This window comes from Cutaneotrichosporon oleaginosum (assembly GCF_008065305.1).
Source record: "Cutaneotrichosporon oleaginosum strain ATCC 20508 chromosome Unknown ATCC20508_contig05, whole genome shotgun sequence".
In the NCBI taxonomy this organism is placed as follows: domain Eukaryota; kingdom Fungi; phylum Basidiomycota; class Tremellomycetes; order Trichosporonales; family Trichosporonaceae; genus Cutaneotrichosporon; species Cutaneotrichosporon oleaginosum.
Window position 1 is genome coordinate 1,076,551 of NW_027072174.1, and position 22,367 is coordinate 1,098,917.

The following is a 22,367-nucleotide window of genomic DNA, read 5'->3' on the forward strand; positions in this document are numbered from 1 at the left end:
GTTCGTTTGGAGAGTAGTTGAGGATCGCCAGCCAGCCGGATTCCGTTCACAACAGGAAGCGGGGCTCAACGCGGAACCAAATGTCGTAGCTTGCTCGGTGGCGCCGGACACCGCCTCGGCGTTCCGCGGCTCCGAGGTGGGACCGGCGGGGGGTTGGCAGCCAACGGAAGGAGATGGCTATGCATAGGAGGTCGTCAAGGTCGGTATTACGTGGTCTATGTGGTCTGCTACATTGCTCAGCGGGAGAAACGCCTCGGTGAACCACCTTGCGACGCCCAAACAGCAGGGTGAGCGGGCGCAACGGGTACGTAGGGCGGTTGTACTGCGTAGATCGGGTATGGTGGCACTATTGGAGGGTGAATTATCAAAGGTGGCGCCATTGGCGTGAGGACTATAGGTGGGGATCCACCAAGGTAAGGTGGTGCGTGTATTGTCTGAGCATGATAATGCAATCCCACGTGTGACTGCCGCACAGCAGGTTGAATGTGTAGTAGAGGTATTGTCTCGGGGACGCAGGGTGCCCTGTGAAGCTCAGGCGTGCCACTATCCCGAGGCGGCAATGGCGGTAGGGGCTTGTGGACGGCCGTTGCCGCTCGGCGAGCGCGTTGGTCTGCAATGTCCGCTCGTAGCTTCCTAACCCACAGTGCCAGCCCGCTGGGTTGACGGTTTGGATTAAGTGCAGATTGTGGGTTGTCTCGGAGGAACTCTTCCTGTAGCTCGGGTCTCATATGGTTGAAGGCGTGGCGCTGTATCAGCTTATTCAAGCCAGTGGGCATACCTCTGCGTTGAGGAATCGTCGCCGCTTGACCCGCAGCATCAAAAGTACACCTACCAGCGCAGCTGTCACACTCAGTCCTATCACTAGACCTGCCGCAATCTGCTCGCGCCGGCCCCACTTTGGAGGTGGCGGCAAGGACCATGGGAGTTCAGTGGACAATTTGAGCCATGTCGTGTGCGCCCCCGTGGGACGAGGGACGGGAGGGACGGTGGGGAGGGGCGCGATGCTGATGAGGGCAGTTGCGAAGAAGGACTGAGTGTCGACTAGCGGAAGCTGGCAAGTCCCATTATTCTGATATCAGAGTGAGCGAGGACAATGATGATAGTAAGGTGGAGTAGGGACGCACAATAGTTGGCCGCATCCATGTCTGGTTGACAACGAGCATGTGCCAGCCGGTCCGGGTAAAGGTGTAGTCGTACGTGTTTACTCTGGCTGTCACCGCGTAGGATCCGCACATGGGGTCTGCTACGGGGTAAAAGTGCGGATCGCGAGGGTCCTCGCTCCCAGTGACATTGAGCATATGCACAGAGTAATCAGGGAGGACCACGGCGGGCGACACCATTCGCATCCACCCACCCACGATCGGAGGATTTGCCGGCGCAACCTCGAGCCAGCCGAGTTTGTACGCGCCAACATAGATGTGGTCGTATGGAAAGGCGCGAGGAAGCACTAGCCCCATGGATGGGGAGATGGGCACGGTCGATGCCGCGGAGAGGGCTGTCGGCATGGGCGTCGGTGTTGGTGTGTACCACGAGGTCCGGGCGGCGGTGGAGGTGGGAGGGGCGACGGGTGTGGTTGGAAAGATGTGCAGGGTATCTTGGCGTTGGCGGAGCGTTGCTGTCATGGCCAGCACGACCTGGACCAGCAGGAGGAGCGCCAGCGCTCCCAGCAACCCGCGCATGATGAAGATGACAAGGTTGATGGTGTGGACGAGGTTAGGTTGAGCTTATAGAGGTTACCATCGGAGCAGATCAGCGGGCGGCAAGAGGGAGGCGAGGAGGCCCGTGCATCGTGGTGCACGGAAAATCAGTTCGCCTTGCGCCGGACGCCACGGCGTTACAATAGTTCAACAAGCATCAGACCATCAGTATCAGGAGAGTGGAGAGTCATTGAGTCAGCCATCATACGATCGAGAGTGCGGCGAGAGTAGTGCGGTGAAGAGGGCGAAAGCGACGAGAGAAGAAGAGGGATGAATGAAGAGATGAAGAAATGAACGCGCCCGTTTCACACGCGCACCGGCTCGAACACAGGCGGACAGGCGGAAAGCTCGGCACGCGGCAAACACTAAGAACAAAGCGAAGGAATTAGGGAGAGGCCGAGTTTTCTAATCACCTCTGAATAGGAAACGCTAATGCAGTCACATACCACTGACGTCACAATAGCAATGACGTGGGGCCGTGGGGGGAGATGCCAGGGTGAAAAGAGCGCAAGGAAGGTTGACCACATGAGGTCCTCGTCCATCCATCCCGCCGCTCGCCACCCCCCGGTCACCCCACCAAACTACTTTATCCCTCCTCGCTTCTCCTCGCTCTCTCTCGCTCTCTCTCGCTCTCTCTCTCTCTCTCTCTCTCTCTCGTCTCCACCTCACCCCGAAACCCCTCGCAGCTGCTCGCAACCATGGCCATCCTCGACGGCATCGGCTACAAGGTCCTCAACATTGTCGTGTTTGCACTCACCTTTGGGTCAAACCTCTACAATGTCATCGGTCCCCACCACTCTTACAGTGAGTGACCTCCCAGACCCCGCCAGCCGGGGTGCAAGTGGTGTTCATCACGCCTCGACGTGGATCGAGCGCCCCCCTCCTCTCTCCTTCTCGTCCATCCCTACAATGCGACGTGGCGTCAACCTGGCGCTCGCTCGCATGGTTGCAGTCCCGCGCACTCTCTTCTCCGTGCTCCGCTCCGCTCTCCATTGTTACTGACATCCAGGTGGACCTCATGACACCTACGTCACGCCCTCGGCGTACGCTTTCTGGATCTGGACGCTCATCCACTTCCTCCTCTTCTGCATGATCATCTACCAGTTCACCGAGCGCGGCAAGGCCATCGTCGTCGACCGCATCCAGTACCGCTTCGCTCTCCTTGGTCTCCTCAACACCGCCTTCATCTGGCTCACTCTCCGCGGATGGTACATCACTGCGTTCATTGCCGCTCTTCTCGTCGCCGGCGCTGTGTCGCAGATCTACTTTATCATTAACGCCGACTCGGGCGAGTGCAGCCTGCCTACGGAGCTCTTCGTCCACCTTCCATTCAGCCTCTACCACGGCTGGACCGTGGTCCTGACCGTCCTTGCGCTGTTCCAGGCCTTTGGTGTCGACGCCGACACCCACAAGGCCGGCATCTGGACCAAGATCTTCGTCTTCCTCTCCTTCCTCTTCCTCGAGTCCACTGCCGCCGGTTACGCCTTTGCCACTGCCTCGGGTGACCCGGCCGGCGCCGCTGTCATCTCGTGGGCACTCTTCTCCATCTGTAAGCCCTTGCCACAAGATTTTGGCTGACAACAGACATGCACCAGTCGGTCCCCTTCATCAAGTGGTCGGCCTTTGCCTTCTTCATCCTCTCCCTTTTCGCCGTCATCAAGGCCGTCTAGTGAGTAACCCGCGTTGCTGAACCGGAGCCGCTGCTAACCCCCAGCTCGTCCTTCCGTACCGGCCGCTCCATCCTGCACGACGAGGAGCGTGCGCCCCTCATCTCGGGCGGTGCCGCCTAAGAACAACACCCTCTTCTGGCCACTTGTTTGGCCTGTCTGGCCTCGCCAGACTTACGAAGGTATGAGCGTGACGACCCTAATCCGTTCCCGACTCGAATATACCACTTTGAAGCAACGAAGAATCTGAAGAAGCAAGAGTTCATAGCCACGAATGTCGATGTGATCACTTCTGTAACCGTGAGCTGCGGCGGGAACCCTCGACGCGGGGTTTGGGTTCGGCTCGGGGTGTCTTGGCCTTTGGCTCGGCCTTGGTCTTCTTGGGTGTTGGCCCGGTAGTCTCAGCGAGGCTCTTCTTTGACGGCGGCTTGGAGTTGGCCTTGTCGGTGTCAGCGTTGGAGCCGGACTTTCCCTTGGACGCCGACTTCGTTTCTGTCTCAGGCTCAGCCTCGGCCTCGTCCTTGACCCGCTTCCCCTTGCCCTTGACTGGCTCCTCAAAGCCGCCCCGCCGCCCCATCGCAACGATAGCATCATACGCCGCCTCCTCGACCGGCTGCACGCCTGGTGTCAGCTGCAGTCACCGATGTCGACGCACTAAGTCGGCCGCGATTAATCAACGCCATGGACTGTACGGCCTTGAGCCCCTCCGTACCGATATACGCCACGCCGTCCGGCGGCGAACTGAGCCCAATGAGGCTCTTGACATTCGCGAGCGTCACAGGATACGCGAGCCGCTCCACAAACCGCACGCTGACCATATACCACGTCGGGTTCTCCTGGTCGCTCTTCGCGTCAAAGTACGGGTGGTTGCTGGGTGAGCGGGGCCGCGGGCAGTCTCACGCATCCCACGCCGTGTCTGGCATCAGCCTGCTCCATGTCTCCCTCACAGTCCGGATATCCCTCTTTGCTGATCTCCGCGAGCGCATACACGCCTATCATTAGCGCGCCCGCTACCCCGCCTACCCGGGACCTTGCAGTTCGAGTGGTAGAACAGCACCTGGCGTCAGCCGCATCACGGGGGCCGCACCTTGTCGCCAAGCTTCATTTTGTCGCGCATGATGTTCTTGGCCTCGTGACTGCGCACGCCTGAATCAGCAGAGCTAAGGGGCACGCACCATCCCACGGCGACTCGCTGGCGTCAGCTCGCCCGGCGCGCGACGCACCCCATCGCCTCAAAGTCGTCGACGGAGAACTGGGTCAGCCCATCCGAGGGGAGCATACCTTGACATCCTTGCCCTTGACGATTCGCGTATCGGGCTCGGCTTTCATAAGCCACGGCATGGCGCGTGCGGAGGTGGTGAGGCGGCGGGCGAGCAGAATGAGTAGGGTCGGGAGCAAGGTGCAACATGGAGCTGTGAACCGCCGATCAAGCCAAACAAACATCTTTCCCACGGTCGCCACAACCTCCACCGGAGATAAACCTCCACCTAAGATTTCAGTGCCCTCCACCCTCCACCCACCACACCATGGACCTGAAGCGCAAGCACGTCGTGTTCGAGGCTGCGTCCGCGCCCGAGCCCGCCGCGGGGCCGAGCGTGCACCCCGACCGCGCGGCGGTGGTAGATGCCGCCGCGCCGAAAGCGAAGAAGCCCAAGGTGAGCCTGGCGCCCGCAGGGCTGACGATAGACGGCGTCGGCGAGGCAAAAGCGGTACAATGCAGCGCGGCAGCGCAAGCAGCGCAAGTTGAAGAAGGCGAAGCGGGCGTCGGCGCCGCGGCCGAGCGGGTGGCATGGTGAGGAGGGGGAGAGTGACGGGTCGGGGTCTGAGTCTGAGGCGGAGACGGAGCGCCCAGATGTCACGGACGCCGTGGCAGACGCAGACGCCGACATCGATAGCGAAGCCGAGGCGGAGCGTGACGACATGCCTGCGACCGATGGTACGCCTTCGGCGGCTGCCACAACGCAAGACGAGCGCGAGAAACGACGGGCGGAGAAGGCGGCGAAGCGCGACGCACGCCGGCTGGAGCGGCGAGCGGCGCGGGCGGCGGAACGCGAGGCGCGCGCCGCACGCGCCAAGGCGCAGGCGGAGCGCGCGGCGCGGCGGGAAGCTGAGCCCGCTGGCGACGAGACGCAGGCAGACCTCGAGCTCGCGGAGGGCGAGGAGGAGGAGAGCGACGCCGAGCCCGACGAGCCCGACGTCCCGGACCTGCCGGCGCGCCTGTCGCCGCCGCCCCTCGAGCCGTTCCCTTTGCCGCGTATGGCGCCGGCGCCGGCGCCCGACCTGCTGAGCCGGCAGGGCCTGCCGTCCGGCCTCGCGGACGCGACGTTCGTGGACCAGGCGGCGCGTGCGCCGCTCTCCGACGTGCCGCTCTCGGAGCGCACGGCGCGCCGGCTCGCCGATCTTGGCGTGGACGCTCTTTTCGCCGTCCAAGCCGCGCTCCTCCCGCACCTCCTCGCCCTCCCCCTCGTGCCGCGTCCGCATGCGCGCCTCCCCGACTTCCTCATCTCCGCGCCGACAGGATCAGGCAAGACGCTCGCGTACGCCGTGCCCGTAGTGGAGGTGTTGGCGCGCCGCGTCGTGCCGCGCTTGCGCGCGCTCATCGTCCTTCCGACGCGCGACCTCGTCGTGCAAGTGCGCGAGACGCTCGAGTCGCTCGCGAAGGGCACGGGGTTGCTTGTGCGTGAAATCACGGAGAATGCTGACGGCAGATCGGGAGCGTGACGGGCCAACACTCGTTCGCGCACGAACAAGCGCAGCTCGTCGGCGCGGGGGACACGCTCGGCGGCTTGTCCAAGCTCGACATCCTCGTCGCGACGCCCGGGCGCCTGATGGACCACCTCGCGTCCACGCCCAACTTTACGCTCCAGCACCTCCGCTTTCTCGTCATCGACGAGGCGGACCGCCTCCTCACGCAGAGCTTCCAGAACTGGCTTGCGCAGGTGTTGGCACATACGCGGCCGACGGCGCGCGCGGCCGCCACGCAGCCGCACGATGCGGTCGCGGCCTCGTGGGCCGTGCCGCTGGGCCTGGCGAGCGAAGCATTCGAGGGCTCCGAGCCCCCGGCTAGTACATGCCAAAAGCTGCTGTTCTCCGCCACGCTCACGCGCGACCCCGCAAAGGTCGCGGCACTCGACCTCAACGACCCCAGGTACTTCATCGTCCAGAACACCGAGCAACCGCTCTCCGCCGCCGCCCTCGGATCGAGCTTTGCCCTGCCGGCCGAACTCAGCGAGAAGGTCCTCATCCTCCCGCCCGCGCTCAAGCCGCTCAACCTCATCCACCTGATCCACTCCTTCAACGCCACCCCCGCACTCGTGTTCACGAAGAGTGTCGAGGCCGCTACGCGGCTCGTCAAGCTCCTCGAGTTCTTCGAGGACGCATACATCGGCGAAAAGAAGGTGACGGTGCGCGCGTACACGCGCGACATGGCGCCGGCGGAGCGCCGCCGGCTCCTCAAAGAGTTCGCGGACGGGAGCGTCGACGTCGTCGTGTGCTCTGACCTCGTCGCGCGCGGCATCGACCTGCCGACGGTCGAGCACGTGGTGTCCTACGACGTGCCCCTCGACATGACCAAGTACGTCCACCGTGCCGGCCGGACTGCGCGTGCGGGACGCGCGGGCACGGCGTGGACGCTGGTGGAGAAACAGGAGGCGCTGCACTTCAAGGCTATGCTCAAGGGCGCGCAGCACGAGGCGCAGGTCAAGAAAGTCAAGGTCAAGGAGGACGAGCTGGCAGGATACCGCGAGAGCTACGATATTGCGATGCGCCGTCTGCGTGAGGAATACGGGCGTGATTAGGGACAGTAGAGTTACTAGACATGGAGTGTACAGGTATACCTGATGTGAGCGGGTATTCGCGGGTGCACTAACAAATGCGGGTAGTCTGTCCGCTGGTGCGCCGCTGGTGCTGATGAATCATTCGTCGTCTATGCCAGTCATCTCTCGCCCCTCTTGGAGCAGCTTGTCGAGGCCCTCACACTCATGCCCCCGGAGTGTCGCCTCGACCTTCTCCCACGCCTGGCGGATGGCGTCGGGCGACTCTTCCGCAACGAGCATGAGGCGTATGCGATCCAGCCCCTGCTTGGCTACGGCGCGCGCGCGCACCGCGTCATCGACCGCCGAGGGGTCGGGGAGTGCCACGCTATCTGCGAGTTGGGACATCTCGCTAAATCGCTCCTGCAAGTCGGTGACAATGCTGAGGAGCTGCGGCGTGCGCGTGTTCAGCACGCTGATTGTGTCGCCGGCGCTAAAAAGCTGGTGGTGGTGGTTGTACACGAGTGTGTGCCGTGATGAGTGGAGGCGGCCGATGTCTGGTGTGAGCGTGCTGTCTTCCTCATTCCTACTTCGCCCAACTTGGATCCCCAGCATCACCTTCACACTCACCCGTCGCCAACGTAGAGGTCGTCTTCAACAACTCCGGCAACCCGGCCCGGCTGATAAGGTCCTCGTAGTATTCAGCCGGAACGAAATAAGGCGAAGACAGGTCGCGGCGTTCCGCCCTTGGATCCGGCGATGTCGCGCCCGAGCCGCGCGGAGTGCCGCCTCCAGAGCGGGTGCGCTCGGGCGTGGTGGATGTTGGACTGGGGCCTTTGAGGCCGTAGAAGTCGCGCAGCTGTTCCCGGCGGGCCGCGCGCCGGGCGTCGGCCGCGGCGGAGCGTGGGGAGAGTACGCGGTCGGGGACCGAGGAGATGGGTGGGGCGCGGGTCGTCATGGACAGGAGACGGAAGGAAGAGGAAAGTTGATGCAGTTGACGCGATGATCACGACGAGATGTGAGGTGGTGAGGTGGAGGTGGTTGCCACGTGTTGGTGTGGGTGGTGAGAGTGGGCCGAGTGGGGCAGACTGATAGGCAGAAGGTGACAAAATGTTCGGACACGCAATGACTGGTCGTGGCGGCGGTACCGCTGGCAGCTGGCTGTTGCCCATGAATTTCCACTACCACGGTACCGGCGGCGGTACGTCCGTTGACTATGGATTCCCACTCCCACTCGAAAGTGGCGGCCCGACAGCCATCAACTATACGTTGACACTACCGGTCTCGAACCCCCATCAACTGGCTACAAATCTCCGGCGATAAGTGAACCCGGTGTATTTGTCCTGCAAGCGGGAGCACTTTCATCAGGCATCGAGGCTGGATGTGTTTGGTTCCCAAGCATGCACAGCTCGCTTGAATCGTTTATAGCGTCTTGCGTCGCGAACGCGAGAACCGGCACGGGAGATCGGAACACGTCGGATCCTCGGAAACGGGATGCACATGCATGCCTTGACGGTATGCATATGGCCCCTCGTACCTCTGACCTCGCTCGGCTTCGGTACCAGATTACGATCCGCACTTTCACCCAGCTTTCACCCAACTCGTCATTACTCATCATCATCTACCGTCTCTCTTGCCCCCAGTGCAAGGTCACGGTGACGAGCTTGCATCGCTTCCATTCCAAACACACGAATTGACCCTCGCACCGCCTAAAAGAGTGTGCCATGCGGTCCCAGATCTCACGGAGGGCTGTTCGGGCAAGCTGGGCATGCTTGGGGGGCGTGGGCTGTTACGACTGTGGGGTCTTGGGGGGTCTGTGGTAGCGGTCGGCTCGGCTGTGGAGGTGGAGGCCTTGGCGTCATTAACGGATGAGGTGAGAATGGTGAATGGAGCGGGGTGTGTGCGATGCCCGCTAGGGTCGGGCTTGTTGGGGTGCAGGGAGGAGAGGGGAATGGGACGAGCAACTACTGACGGGCGGTGACGGGGTCTGTGCGGAGGCCGAGGGCCGAGGGGGAGGGAGCACAGCACAAGAGATCAAGAGGTCAAGAGGGCAAGATGCGATACTGTAGGCAAGAGAGCAGAGGAGGAGGAGGAGGAAAGAGGGGAGCGGGCCGAGTCATGCTTGGAGTCGAGTTATTACTCGCGCCGAGTCAAGCTTATGACTGCGAGGCGGGAAGCTGCGGCAGGGAGGAGGCTCGGCGTGAGCGCTTTACGGCGGAGAGCGCTGGCTGAGAGGCGAATAGAAGGGACAGAATACAGTAGAGGAGCATGAAGAAGAGAACATTTCGGATACCCAGAAGAGAGTTGAGCGATCGAGAGCGCGAGTGCAATACAGCAACAGCAAGCAACAAGAGGTGCGGCGGAGGAGAGCAAGCGGAGACAAACAAGGGCGGTCGAGTGACGTCGGATTTGCCGTTTCTTGGCGCCCTGAGCGTCAGCTGTCGCGCCCAGCTGACCAGCACATTCCGCCAAGAACTCGCTTCCCATCTTCGCCACCCACCACCAGCAGCACTACCATCCACAGGCCCAAGTTTCCCAGTTACCAAGGCGGCCAATTGACCAAATGCACAGCCGCACCGAAGAGTTGCGAGGATGCAAGTCCGTGCCATGTTAGAGCAGCAGGATACAATAAACCTGGAGCAGTTGTGAGGAGTGAGCAGGTGGCGTCGGGGCTGTGGACTGGAATTGGCACAGCATATTCAGGTATATGCAGGTATCAGGCACCCCTATGGTATGTACTGTACAATTTGGCGCGTGCAATTAGACGCGTCTTTGCCACCACCTACAAAGTTGAGTGGATCTGTGCAACCTTCCCCCCTCCCTCCCGATTTACTACTTAGGCACCAACAACAAAGCCTCTCTCTTTTTATTCTTTCCCAGCAGCTCTTCGCTCTTCTCTCTTCACTCCTCTTCACTCATCGCCATTCCTCTCCACTCTTCAGTCACCTCTCCCCACCCCCCCACCCCCCATCTATCACAATGGTATCTGCCAGTCGTGTTCACTTCCTCCTCTACGGCGTCGGCTGCCTCTGGTCCCTTCTCGTCTGGACCGTCGCTGCTGGCCTTGTAGGCAAGTGGAACTCTGACACCGGTGGTTGTAAGTCCCCTTGCTTCTTTCTCCCACACCCACAGTCCACAGCTAACATCACAGACGGGCGCTTCTACACCTTTGACAGCGCCAACGCCGTTCTCGCTTGGGGTCTCCTCACCTGGCTGTACTACACCGCAGCGTGAGTGCCATTTCTCCCTCGAGCCCTGCTAACCCCAGCCTCTGCATCCTCATGTTCGTCTCGCCCGCTAACCCCGCCATCTGCATCATTGCCGATGTGGCCTTCCTGACCTTCTTCTTCATCTTTGGCCTCGGTGCAGTCGGCTCGCTTTCCAGCGTCGCCGAGGGCTTCCGGGTTCTCAGCGGCTTTGACGGCACCAAGGGCATTGGCAGGTGAGTTGCGAGGAGTGGCGAGTGAAGGTTGAGGCGAACGTTGCAACAACCTTCCCTCCACTTGCTTTCACATGAGCCCATGGACTAACGCCCCAGCCTCGGCCAGGCCACCCTCGCCCTCGGCTGGCTCCTCGTCTTCATCATCCTCGGCACGCTCATCTACGAGATCTACTACGTCCTCCGCAACTATGGCAAGGACATGTCCGTCTGGCGCCAGTCGTTCCACGACCTCACCACCGACGGTGTGCCCCGGTCCGAGAAGCCCGTTGCGCCCCCTGTTGCCTCGTCGGCCGTTTAAGCCGGTCTTCGGAGGGTAACGAGCGTGTCGTAGAGCGTAGCCTGAAACAACAATACATTCCGGTATAATAGGGCGTCTCGGTACAGGTGTACGCGGTGCGCATGTACAATGTAACCGTGCGATGTCGACGAGTGCGCCGAGCGCATGCAAGAGTGGGTCGATGGGTTGGTGTCGCGGTTGTTGTATGCACTGGCCTTGTGACCTCGATCCGCGGGATCCGGGTGGCTGCGGATCTTGGCGTGGTGGAGCGGCTGGCCGGCTCGTGTCGCATGCCGAGGATTGTGGACTGCTCATCAGATCATCCTCAACTCCCGTTATTCGCCGCATCGTCAGCGATCCTCGGCTCTCGAATTGATCTCGAAGTGCTGATCCACAAACGCCAGTCACGCCCGCGCCGGTGACCTCATCCTCCTGGCGGAGTCAGCAGCGGTGGTCCCAGGAGGCACGCCAACTAGGGCCAAGGCGACAGATCGACAATTGCGGCCAAGATCGCACCATAAGGCTTCGTGAGATCGAGGCCCGAGCGGCACGAAACAGCGCCTCGGCCCCGCCAACGGCCCCGCCATCGACCGCCATGTCTAGTAGTGCATAAGATACAACACCCGGCTGCGTGCCGGGCGCATGCTAGTCGCTGTGCCGTCGCTAGATCTCGAGTCTCCTAAGCCTCCTATCCGCCTCCGCCTCCGGCAGCAGCGGGGGCCCCCGTGCGCGCGGCGTCTCCGCCGGGCCCTCGGCGCTGCTCCGCTCGCTCGTACTCTGACTGGCGCTCAAGCTTCTCTGCGCCTCGCTCGAGCTGCTGAGCATGCCCGAGTCGCCGCTCAACCGGGCGGGGGGCACGCCGAGGCTGTTCGCGACCGCGACGCCGAGGCTGTCGACGCGCGCCGCGAGCCAGCCGGCGAAACACGCGCCGCGGCAGAACGCCGCGTAAAAGTCGTGCTCGACGCGCGCCTTCCCCGCCAACCCCTTGGACTTGAAGGCGAGGGGGTTTGGGCCGTGTTTCTTCAGATGCGCCAGGAAGTTCGGGAGGCTGAACGGCCGCAGGCCCGAGAGGCTGAGCGCCGGCGGCGGCGGGGGCACGGGGAGCGTCGACGGGCCTGTGAAGGAGGAGGCGCGCGAGAGGGAGGGCCGCAGCGGCGTCGATGCGCCGCTGGTAGGCGGCGGCACGAGGGTTTGGAAGTACCTGTTCAAGGGGACGAGGAAGCGTTCCGTCAGCTGCTGGAAGTGGGTGCGGAGCGCGACATTGCCCGCCTTGTCGTCCAGCTTGCCCGCGGCGACGAGCGCTTCGAGCTGCTTCAGCAGCGCACGCTCCTTCTGCACGCTGCGCTGACGCTTGCTGATGAAGCCGTCGGGGTGGTCGGGCATGGCGCGTGCGGGGCGCGGCGCGCCCTTATTCGGCACTGCGATGACGTTGGGCCAGTGGCTCGCGGCGTTCCGGAAGAAGGGGTTCTGGCGTCAGCTTGGCCGCGGGACAACGTACAGTCACACCGACGACGACGCCCGCCTGCGGCTTGTTCGAGTTCACGAGGAGCGCAAAGTCGTGGTCGTGGATGTGGAGGTATGGCCTGAAGTCGCCTGCGAGGGGGATGGGGCGGAGGAGTTCGCGCAGCCACCACACGATTTCGGAGCATGTGCGCGGGTCCGGCGCGATGATGAGGAGCGGCTCGGCGAGCACAAGGCATTCCCAAATACTCCAGAGGGAGGGGAGGAAGGAGGCGAAGGCGCGCAGCGGCGAGCTGGGCGGGTGGGCTGCGAGGATCGGCTCAGGACCCCATCCGACCTGTGGGTTGTCCGTGTCGTCGGGAAGCTTGACGGGGAGCATCTCGCTGAAGAAGGGGAGGTCTAGGGTTGCGTCGGGCGTGGGATCGGGCCAGTTGGCAATGGCGTGGCACGCGACCTCGAGCGCCGAGTATCCGTGGGCGAAGAACGCCGGTGCGAGATGTGAAAGGACGGCGCTCCACAGCGCCGGGAAGGGGAGGTGAGTGAGGATCACGACGGATTTCTGCATCAGCGAACGAACGCAATTGCCTCACCTGCATGTATCCTCTTGCTATCCCGCGGTCGCGCCGCTGCTGGAACCACACAAAGCCGTACATCCACTCCCGCCCGCGCTCGTCCCACTTGCGGTACTCTTCTGCGCGGTCTGTCGGCTCGGGGATATGTAAGCCACCGCCCTCGCTCACGCTGTCGCGCGAGCGTACCCTCCTGCTCGGCGGCAGGTCTGCCCCAGGGCGCGGCGACGGCGGCTCGGGAAACGCGAGTTCGGCGGGGTTCGGCGGCACATGCCGGATTTTGAAGCTGAACTGGATGCTGCCCTCCGTGAAGAGTGATGTGTCAGGAAAAGAGGAGAACGCGACGTTCTCCTTCACGCCGGGCCCCCATCGTCGGCCGCCCGCACGGCGCTCGACGACCGGCCCACGCTCAAGGTCAAAGTTGCACACGACCACCTCCTTCACCCAACGCGCCATGCGCGATGCCGTGTCGTCATCAATCAACGGTGGCGGCCGGGGCGAGGGCGCCGAATCGCTAGTGTTTGGCGGCATGAGGTCGTGCGTCGTGCTCGTCGACGACTGTACGCTCTTCGCTGTGAGGTCGACGGAAGGAATGCGGACGTTGAGCGAGCGCGAGCGCGTTATTCTACGCGCGTGCAGCGGCGAGAGAGATGCGCCGGCGCCGGCGCGCGGCGTCGACGGCGTCGGCGTCATGCTCGGCGACCCGTCGTTCGCCCTGTAGCCTGATGCGGAGCGGGCGCGCTCGCCTACGTCGCCCTCGGGCGGCCGGTCGAGGCGCGCGCTGCTGCTCCGCCGTGGGCCAGAGGGCCGGTCCCGTGACGAGACGGGCGCGGCGGGTCCCGCCGCGAGCGGGCGCTCGTCGGCTCGCCGAGAGAGCGAGATGTCCCCGCTGTCGTCGTCGCCCGGTGGCGGCCCGCGGCCGGCGGTGGCCGCGGGAGGTGTCATGGTGGATGTGATGGAGCAAACGTTGGGCCGGGCAAGATTGATGTCATGCCGCGATCAGGGTGGAGGTCGCTTTGTGGTTAGGTCCGATCGCTTGTCACGCAGCCCCCTCCGCCCTCGATCCCGCTGACTGCATGCGCAGAGTGCCCAGTTGGATGATGCAGTCAACGGTGACGACAAACCTCCTACTTGACCACCATGGTCCAATTGTCCAACCCAACTGTTTTGGTTGGTATCTCTCGCTTTTGAGCTAGTGAAATCCTCTCTCTTTCCGTTGGATCTGTCGATCAGTCCGAGACGATAAGGAGGTCACGAGGTCAAAACATTGAGCTCGGAGGAGCTCCAAATTCCGATAGCGGTCTGGAGTACGCATCTCGCAGCCGCAACTAGCCACAACCAAACTTGTATTGGCGATGATGGTCGTCCTACGGTCGGGCTCTGGACTAAGCAGTGCTAGGGTTACACCAAGTTGAATCTGCGTACTTGCACCCCGATGCGTATAGTGCCGGGCATTGCGATGGGGTATAGACGTCTCGGTTTCCTTCAGAATGTGCTCCAGGTGACATTGACTCTACTTGTTGCCTAGGAGGACTATGATATACATTGCTTGCACTACATTGTTTTACGAGAGATGATGGAGGTAAGAAGAGTGTTTCACCAAATCCTCAGACTTTGGGAGCATCTCCTGGGATGGTCGCAACACCGTCCTCGAGCCGAAGCACCTTGCCGTTACGCCACGGCACCTCGTCGTCGTAGTGCGAAACGACAACACACGCCTGCTCAGTCCCACTCTCCTCCATCTCCTCCCACTCCTTTTTGAGCAGCTCGAAGCAGCGGCGCCAGATTCCCTCATCGACACCCTGCGTCGGCTCGTCAAGAATCAAGAGCGGTGGGCGAGCCACAATTGCACGCAGGAAGACAAGCAGGGCCTGCTGCGCAGGTGTGTAGTGCGCAAAGTTTCTGTTTCCAATCTCTCTCGCTGTCATGTCGGCAGGCTCGCCCGTACGTGTCGTCGCGAGGTGGGGTGCGAAGAACTCGAGGAGAGACAGAATGCGCACCTTCTGCTCCTCGTTGATTGGGCGGCGGGAGAAGACGCCCTCATAACCAGTCGCGATCACCTGCGCCGCCGTCATTCCCATGTTCCGCGGGAACGCAGAGAACACCTCAGGGGAGGTGTGCCCGATCAACCGCCTCAGGATGGGCGTTGGGACCATCCTCCGCGGTTGGGAGAAGAGCGTCAGAGCGGCGGGAGGTAGCGAGTAGCTTTGCGGGTGGTGGCCGAGGATGAGTGAGAGAAGTGTCGTCTTGCCCGAGCCTGGAGTCAGCTCCCGCCCTCATGAGCAAACAACTCACCATTGGCGCCCTGCAGATGCCACTTGTCACCTGGACGAATGACCCAGTCGACATCCTTGAGAACAGGGCGTGTTCCTTCCGCATAGCTGACCGAGACATGAGAGAGCCGCACTAGCGGCGACTCGTTGCTCGTCCTGCTCCCATCCGGCTTTTCCTCCTTCTGCTCCCTGCGTGACTGTGCCGACCTCCGCACATCCCATTGCCTCCTTGTCCCGACCCAAACCTCGCCCTCGCGCACGTCGACAATGTTCGTGATCCAGCTGGGCAAGTCCTCCTCCCGGTCTCTCAGCACGAGTACGATGCGGGCCTCGCGCTCGCCCGCATTCACCGCTCCGAGCACGTCGTCGACAACCAGCCTGGACTGCGCGTCCAGCCCCGCCATCGGCTCCTCGAGGAGCATCATCGCCGGTCGCGTCATCAACGCCGTCGCAATGCGCGCGCGCCGCATCTGCCCTGATGACAGTGCGATGTATGGCATATCGACCAAATGCTGCATCCCGAGCAGGGTCATGGCCTCGAAGACATTCTTCGCCGCCTGCGCGCTCGGCCCAAAGGACGCCTCGAGACGCTGCCGCACCGTCAACTTGTCCTCCTCTTGCAGCGCCCCGTAGCGCGCTGTGTAATCGGTGAACTCGCCGCTAGTGGACGGCTTGGCGAACGCAAGGTACTGCACGGGTTTCCATGTCTCCCTGTCGATCGCGTCTGTTGGCGGCAGCTTCGCGTTCACTGGCAGTGGGCCAGGCGGCGGCGAGTTGGGCGCGATGCGATGCCGGCCAAGCACAGTCTACAGTTAACACTGCTTACTGAGACACTAGTACTCACCTCCACGGCCAGTCTGCGCCCTGGCGCATCACCGACAATTGCCCAGCCTTCGGAGCCTCCATCGTTCACCTTCCACCCCTGCTCGGGAAAGCGGAGGAGCGCGCTTTCTTCGCTAACCGAGCCGAAGGGGAACACGCGCGCCTTGGGGGGTAGCCGGACGAGGGGCACAGGCCTGATGGGTCCACCCTGCGCGCCGCCTGCACGCCGCTTCCACTGGAGTCGCACGGCTGTGCGGAACATCGGTCGGTGTGTAGAAGAGATGGTGGGTGATGGGGAGGCAAATGCGGGGTAGGCTGGAAATTAACTCGTAGCCGGTGCGGGTGAGCGTCTCGGGCGGGTTTCGTTGTTGACATCTTCTGCGCGATGGGCGACAACCACTCCACCATGCACCGATCGACCGACTTGCATCGCTCTTGCTGCAGCCGTCAACGTTGAGCAGCCACAATTTGATGACAGAGAGCACATTGAGCACGTCGAGCTTCACGGTAAGCCAGAAAAAGGACCCGAGGGTGCCCAAAGGCTGGGAGGAGAACTAGGCGAAACCAACTGGCGCATCCCACTGATCCCGCATCTCGACTACTGTTCCACCGCCCTCCTTCATACATAACTGTCGCATTCACGATCACATTTCACTTACGCCCACTCACTCTCATCATCATCACATTCACCATGGCTATCACAATCGAGGTGTGCGTCGATTCCCTGGACTCAGCACTCGAGTACGTTGTCTCCACACAAAGCTCACGCCAGCGCGGGACCGTACCTCCGCCGTGATGACCGTTTAGAGGTGTGCTCTAACCTGATTAAAGGTGCGTACTCGCTGCTGCCTCCCATCGCTACCATCCTCTGTTTCGCTTCCCTTCCGCTCGTGGCTGATACTAGGCGGCGGGCTAACCCCTTCCTTTGGGCTCGTCCGCGCACTCCTCCATCACATGCCCCACACACCTCTCATGGTGAGTCGCTCTGCAAAGGTGGAACGCCGAGCGCAGCCCGTCACAGTCACTCACACCAGATCATGATCCGTCCCCGCACAGGATCGTTTCACTACACTCCCTCCGAAGTCGAGGTCATGCTGGAAGACATTTACGCATTCAAAGCCGTCAGCATCGCAGGATTTGTGTTTGGTTGTCTCCTCGAAGATGGGACAGTAGATGTGTCGACGACTAGGCGGTGCGGTTTCTTCCTCCTCTCAAACCCACCCTTCGCCTTTCCGGTGTTCTTACCTGCCCCCGCTGCAATAATGCCGTTTCACCGCTGACTTCAGACTCGTCGAAGCCGCCTCTCCCCTGCCAGTTACCTTTCATCGCGCCTTCGACGTCACGCCTAACTGGAAAGACGCACTCGACGCGATTGCTAGCATGAGCGGCATCACTCGCATTCTCACCAGGTAAGTTTCCCGCTGTACTATGCTGGGGCGCAGAAACCGTGATAACAGCAGCGGCCACATGGCTACGGCTTTGGACGGAGTCGATGAACTCGCCCAACTCCAGATGGCCATTCCCAAGCATCTCATCATCGTCGCCGCTTCCGGCGTCAACTCGATCAGCATCGAGGAGATCTCCCAATTCTGCCCCCTGCGTGAGGCTCACTTGTCATCTGGAGAGGTTCACACTCCGCAGCATCCAGCCGGCGATAGGGGCAAAGATCTCGGTTTCGGACACAGCGAGTGGCGCCTCAATCCTAGCAAGCTCAGGAAGTTCCGGATCTGGGTGGACAAGTACAGCGTTTAGCCTTCGGAACGTTACCGAGCAGCTGGCATCGTCAGGAGAGCGCCCGTTGCTGGATATTCCCTTCGCACGGCAGTTCATGGCATAGATTATACCCGACATACGACGTGTCCATCAGCTACAACACACGACGAATGATACAGTATGCATACATGTACATGTCAGAACGTGGGTTTCTTCGGAAGCCCAGCGACACCAGCAAGAGCCCCTGCCATCCTTGCGCTTGGACCCGAGACGGGGCGCGGCGACTGGCGGTCCCTCCGGGGTGAGTGCGGCTCATTGCAGGGGGAGCGGGCGCGGTTGCTGGGTTTTTCCCCGCGGGGCTCATGCCGCCTGGGTGAGCGCTCCCTGCTTCGGGGCTCGTCTCGATAGCGCGGCGAATCGTCGCGGCGGGGTGACCTATCTCGGCTCCGTGGATCATGGCTCGGAGTATACCTGTCATGCCGTCGCGGCGAGGCAGTCCGAGAGTCTCCGCGCGGCTTGAGCGCTTCCATAGCCGCTACAGGTTTAGCTGGCAAGCCCGCTGGCCCAGCTATGCTCGTCATTGACGTCGGCATTGGACTCGCCGTACGGGAAGCCCCCCTGTCAGTTGCGCCCGCTGGTCTCAACGGCGATGGCATGGTCCGCGCGGCCGACGCCTCCCTTGTCCCTACCCTACTACCCTCTGGGCCCTCACGCTCAGCCAGCTCCCTCAGAATCTCAGCCTCCAGCTCGTCCGCGGCCACGCGCTCTGGCGTTGGCGAGCGGTCTGGCCGGTTGCGCAATGCCGCAAGTTTGGCCTCCATCGCGGCAATCTGGGCGTCGGTGCTATTGTCAGCCGAAGTAATGACGGTGCCATACCTCTGCGGCTTGCGCGCCTTGAGCAAGCTCAGAGACGTTGGCTTGATCTCTGTCCGTCGCTTGAAAGGCTGCCCGCCGTCGTCTATTGGCGCCGCGTTCGCGTAGGTCACTACCAGCTTGCGGCCTCGAAGTGGGCGGTCGTGGAGCTTCACAAGAGCCTTGACTGCGTCCTAAAGTCAGCTTGGTCGGGGATGATCGTTTGGGCCTTGCCCGTAGCCTCCGCGCGCGTTCAACGCGCTGTGTCCAGATCATTCTGCGGCTCCTCTTCTTTAACCCGGGATACTTACGTCCTTGCTCTCGTACTCGACAAAAGCGTAGCCCCGCGGCTTGCCCTTCTGTGGCCCCGAGTGGTGCACCATGAGGTCAAGCTTTGTGATCTTGCCATACTTGCTAAATACCTGGACAAGAGTGTATTCGTCCACAGAAGGCGCGAGATTGCCCACAAACAGCCGGTCGGGCTTGCCAGAGGAAGCCATCGAGGCCTGGGAAGATTCTAAGAGCGAGAGTAGAGGTCGAAGCGAGGAATGCACGTCACACTGTGATCGACCGTCTTATCACTGAATATTTGGTTCCGCTCCGAGATGTCGTCGGTGACGTTGCCGCTGCGTTGCACGTTCATCTCCTGTTCCCTCCCTCACTCATCGCGTATTGCGCCTCAAAACATGGACTGGTGAGCCTCCGTTTTGGCACTGCTGACGCGCATAGCCTCGACGAGCCGCTCCACCTTGAGATCCTCAGCGCGCTTGCGTCTAACCTCGCGCGCGACGGCCACGAGCATGACATTTCTGTCCTCTCAGACGGCCTGCCTAATGTCGCGCCCCCGGTCGACGAGGACGACGCTTGGTCCACCTTCGAGATCAACCACGCCATCTCCTATGCGCACTATGTGACATCCCTTCCCGCAACCTCGCCCTACCTCGCCACGGCCCTGCCAGAGCTGCGCCGTCTTCTCGGGGGTCTTGTCGCGCAAGGCGCGCCTGAGGCTGGGTCCAGCACCGGGGCAGCGCCGGGAACGAGCGACGCTCACGCACTTCTGCTCGACGCGCTGCTCAAAGCTATCTTCTGGGTCGGGTGGAGCGTTGACAGCCTCGCGGCCGAGGCGGGCACCGTCGTTGCGCAGCTCCTCGAGAGTACCAGCAATCTCATGCCGACCTCTCCGATCTTCGCCGGCGTGATCGTGTCTGCGGTGCACAACGTCCTTTCCTATGTTCCCCTTCCTTCCCTCCCGCCACCAGTTACCGCTCACCTCCTTTCGGCCGTAGTGGCCATCGGCCAGCCGGCCGCCGTGCACAATGCCGTGCAAGAGGGCGCAAGAAGCTACACGCCCGCCTTCAACACCGCGGCCCACCCTGCGTCGCCTGCCGGCGTCGCACTCCTCATTACGGAGATCGCGAACATCGTCTTGGTGCGCGCGCTAGCGCCGGTGACTGAGGTCGACCAGGCCGTGTTCGCCAGCGCCACGCACACCATTGCGCAGGAAGATAATCTCACCTCTCCAGTGTGGAAGAGTCAGACCCAGGCGCTTCTCGCTGACCCTGTTGTGGACGATCAGCTTTCCGACTTCAGCGCAGGTGTAGAGGCTCTCGAGGCGACGAACAAATTCGCCCTCATGTGGTGGACCGAGCTCATGGAGCCTGAAGGCCCAGGTTTCTGCAACATCTCCCGTATGCTCGGCAGCCACGACGCCGAGGAGGAGGTGTATATCACTGTCGCCGTGCTGCATCTCCTCAATCTCCTTGGCCTGCACAAGCACATCACCGAGGCGCCGCAGGTCGCGCGCCTCAAGAACATCCTCTCCGAGCAGTCAACTATCTCCGACGCGCGTGTGCTGCAGGGCGCATTTGTTTGTCTTGCCATCATGGTGCGCAATTTCCCCGAACTCGGCAATGGGCTCGTGCACCACCTCCGCCGCCTGCTCATGAGTCCATTGCCGGCACTCGAGAGCGAGTTCAACGGATCGGGCATGGAGCTCTCCCCGACCATCCGCGCCGCGTCAACCGCGCTCGCGATGTGCATTGAGATGTCGTCGAATGACGACGCCATTTCGTCTACTCTCTACTCTCTCCTCGGCGTGCTCAACCACGGCACGACGATCGGCCCCGGTGCTGTGTCCGTGAGATCCATGCCCAATGGCGACTATCCCAGGTCCTTCGTGTCGGGCAAGCGTTCAGAGGAGCAGCGGCAGCTCATCAGCACGACGGCCGTGGAGATTGCTGCCCGTCTAGCTCTTGACACGGGTCGGGACGATATCATTCACCTGGCCATATCGATGCTGTTACAGCGTCTGCGCGGCGTCGACATCGCGACCGAGTCTGCGATCGTCACGAATCTTGTCCCACTAGCCCTCGCCAGCTCACACGATGATTTGGTGGAAGTCTACCGCGCCTTCTCGCAGCTATCCCGCTCATCACATCCCGAGGATCCCAGGATGTCCGCTAATGCCGTTCTCGCGGCCCAGACCCGTCTCGCGAAGGGTCTTGGCAACCGTCTCTCCGCTGCCGACGGATACCTGTCTGAGCTGCTCACCCTGTTCGCCGACAAGGGAACGCAGACCCAAATGCTTAGCATCTCGAGCACCCATGGCAACGACAAGGAGAAGTACGCCCAACTGCGCGCGGACAGCGCGAAGCGTGCGAAGGACACGAAGGCACAGCTCGCGGCGTTGCTTCTGCCCATCGCCGAGCTCTTGTCACACCCGACGTACCGACCCGACCACAACCCTTCGACCGAAACCGTTTCGCAGTTCCGCAATATGTGGCTGCTGTGCGTCGTGTTTGGTCTCAGCACCAGGAACGGCAAATCGATCTTGTCCGAGCATGAGGAGAATGCGCTGTCCATCATTGCCGGCAAGACTCCGGCCCTGTACCAGGAGCAGAACACTGACTTCGTGGGTAGCGACCTTGAGTACAACACGGTTTTGCGCAAGGACTTCGCGCAGTCGGTGCGTTACCGTCGCCTCCGCACAGCTGACATCAGATCAATAGCCGCATGCGTCAGACGCTATCCGAGATCCTCCCGTCGTCCAAGTACTCGTCGGACATTCGCAACATGTCGACGCCACAGCTCACGCTGTTGATTGCCATCAACGACCTCGAAGAGATGCGGACAATGCACTTACAGCCCTCGGTCACGCTGCAGTACTTCACCAACGACTCCGTGAACAAGAGCGCCATGCTCGGTCCGCTCACCGGTATCTCGACCAGACTGACCAGTGTCTTCCTTCGGCAGCTGAGTATGCGCGCGGTGCAGCACTCCATGCCGCCATCCGTAAGCGAGGAGGTGCGCAAGATTTTTGTGCTCTGCACCCACCGCATGCGACGAGTTCGCGAAGCGGCGCTGCACGCGGCAAAGGCAGTGATCGAGACGTTCTCGGCGCTCATGTGTGACCGCAAGGTCGTATTCACGCTGCTTGAGATACTCACGCTCATGCGCCGCTCATGCGAAATGCAGTACACAGACGAGTATTCGCCCATTCATGAGTTCCGCTCGGAAAGGCTCGACCTCGTGCTCGTCCTTACCGACGACTACGCTGTGCGCAACGAGATCACGTCTCAGTTGTACAGCGTCGCGCAGCGATGGCTTACGCTCGCTATCTCGCGTGCCCCGCTCGAGGTGCAGTCGACGCTGCAATCATACCTTAACGAGTCGCGCGACGTGCTGCTCATCGACAGCGTCGAGATGGGTGCCGGCCTAGCGCTGCACTTCTCGAAGGCGATCTCCAGACTCGACCGGCAAGAGACCATGATGCCCGTCATCGGCGGGTGGCAGTCTGACTGCTCGAACCTTGTCGTGAGCCAGTACGCCGCCAAGAACTACTA

General features: G+C 61.8%; 11 protein-coding genes across 11 annotated transcripts; 4 read left to right on the forward strand and 7 right to left on the reverse strand.

Annotated features, from left to right (window-relative positions):
* Positions 1 to 236: 236 nt before the first annotated feature.
* COLE_05956 (uncharacterized protein) lies at positions 237 to 1,679 on the reverse strand (the record flags this gene model as incomplete). The annotated part of the gene is made up of 3 exons (XM_065626447.1): positions 237 to 746; positions 779 to 1,072; positions 1,125 to 1,679. The coding sequence occupies 3 exons, from the start codon at positions 1,677 to 1,679 to the stop codon at positions 237 to 239; spliced, it is 1,359 nt and encodes a 452-aa protein (XP_065482258.1).
* A 716-nt stretch (positions 1,680 to 2,395) lies between these two features.
* COLE_05957 (uncharacterized protein) lies at positions 2,396 to 3,487 on the forward strand (the record flags this gene model as incomplete). The annotated part of the gene is made up of 4 exons (XM_018421846.2): positions 2,396 to 2,501; positions 2,707 to 3,246; positions 3,282 to 3,366; positions 3,412 to 3,487. The coding sequence occupies 4 exons, from the start codon at positions 2,396 to 2,398 to the stop codon at positions 3,485 to 3,487; spliced, it is 807 nt and encodes a 268-aa protein (XP_018282420.1).
* A 163-nt stretch (positions 3,488 to 3,650) lies between these two features.
* Positions 3,651 to 4,705, reverse strand: COLE_05958 (uncharacterized protein; the record flags this gene model as incomplete). Its single annotated transcript, XM_065626448.1, has 6 exons — positions 3,651 to 3,985; positions 4,020 to 4,234; positions 4,296 to 4,356; positions 4,388 to 4,421; positions 4,452 to 4,556; positions 4,646 to 4,705. 6 exons carry the CDS (start codon positions 4,703 to 4,705, stop codon positions 3,651 to 3,653), a joined length of 810 nt encoding a protein of 269 aa, XP_065482259.1.
* Positions 4,706 to 5,284: 579 nt separating this feature from the next.
* COLE_05959 (uncharacterized protein) lies at positions 5,285 to 7,161 on the forward strand (the record flags this gene model as incomplete). The annotated part of the gene is made up of 2 exons (XM_018421108.2): positions 5,285 to 6,040; positions 6,073 to 7,161. The coding sequence occupies 2 exons, from the start codon at positions 5,285 to 5,287 to the stop codon at positions 7,159 to 7,161; spliced, it is 1,845 nt and encodes a 614-aa protein (XP_018282422.1).
* Positions 7,162 to 7,278: 117 nt separating this feature from the next.
* COLE_05960 (uncharacterized protein) lies at positions 7,279 to 8,074 on the reverse strand (the record flags this gene model as incomplete). Its single annotated transcript, XM_018420158.1, has 2 exons — positions 7,279 to 7,673; positions 7,747 to 8,074. 2 exons carry the CDS (start codon positions 8,072 to 8,074, stop codon positions 7,279 to 7,281), a joined length of 723 nt encoding a protein of 240 aa, XP_018282423.1.
* A 1,198-nt stretch (positions 8,075 to 9,272) lies between these two features.
* Positions 9,273 to 9,725, reverse strand: COLE_05961 (uncharacterized protein; the record flags this gene model as incomplete). The annotated part of the gene is made up of 1 exon (XM_018427500.2): positions 9,273 to 9,725. One exon carries the CDS (start codon positions 9,723 to 9,725, stop codon positions 9,273 to 9,275), a length of 453 nt encoding a protein of 150 aa, XP_018282424.1.
* A 370-nt stretch (positions 9,726 to 10,095) lies between these two features.
* Positions 10,096 to 10,856, forward strand: COLE_05962 (uncharacterized protein; the record flags this gene model as incomplete). The annotated part of the gene is made up of 4 exons (XM_018424734.1): positions 10,096 to 10,213; positions 10,268 to 10,346; positions 10,385 to 10,558; positions 10,655 to 10,856. The coding sequence occupies 4 exons, from the start codon at positions 10,096 to 10,098 to the stop codon at positions 10,854 to 10,856; spliced, it is 573 nt and encodes a 190-aa protein (XP_018282425.1).
* A 642-nt stretch (positions 10,857 to 11,498) lies between these two features.
* Positions 11,499 to 13,396, reverse strand: COLE_05963 (uncharacterized protein; the record flags this gene model as incomplete). The annotated part of the gene is made up of 3 exons (XM_018420092.2): positions 11,499 to 12,302; positions 12,334 to 12,855; positions 12,887 to 13,396. 3 exons carry the CDS (start codon positions 13,394 to 13,396, stop codon positions 11,499 to 11,501), a joined length of 1,836 nt encoding a protein of 611 aa, XP_018282426.2.
* A 1,076-nt stretch (positions 13,397 to 14,472) lies between these two features.
* On the reverse strand, positions 14,473 to 16,222 carry COLE_05964 (uncharacterized protein; the record flags this gene model as incomplete). The annotated part of the gene is made up of 3 exons (XM_018421847.2): positions 14,473 to 15,122; positions 15,161 to 15,944; positions 15,983 to 16,222. 3 exons carry the CDS (start codon positions 16,220 to 16,222, stop codon positions 14,473 to 14,475), a joined length of 1,674 nt encoding a protein of 557 aa, XP_018282427.1.
* A 429-nt stretch (positions 16,223 to 16,651) lies between these two features.
* Positions 16,652 to 17,712, forward strand: COLE_05965 (uncharacterized protein; the record flags this gene model as incomplete). Its single annotated transcript, XM_018421109.1, has 6 exons — positions 16,652 to 16,701; positions 16,733 to 16,791; positions 16,865 to 16,935; positions 16,995 to 17,152; positions 17,247 to 17,369; positions 17,403 to 17,712. The coding sequence occupies 6 exons, from the start codon at positions 16,652 to 16,654 to the stop codon at positions 17,710 to 17,712; spliced, it is 771 nt and encodes a 256-aa protein (XP_018282428.1).
* Positions 17,713 to 17,870: 158 nt separating this feature from the next.
* COLE_05966 (uncharacterized protein) lies at positions 17,871 to 19,025 on the reverse strand (the record flags this gene model as incomplete). Its single annotated transcript, XM_018421848.2, has 3 exons — positions 17,871 to 18,516; positions 18,550 to 18,719; positions 18,837 to 19,025. 3 exons carry the CDS (start codon positions 19,023 to 19,025, stop codon positions 17,871 to 17,873), a joined length of 1,005 nt encoding a protein of 334 aa, XP_018282429.1.
* Positions 19,026 to 22,367: the final 3,342 nt, after the last annotated feature.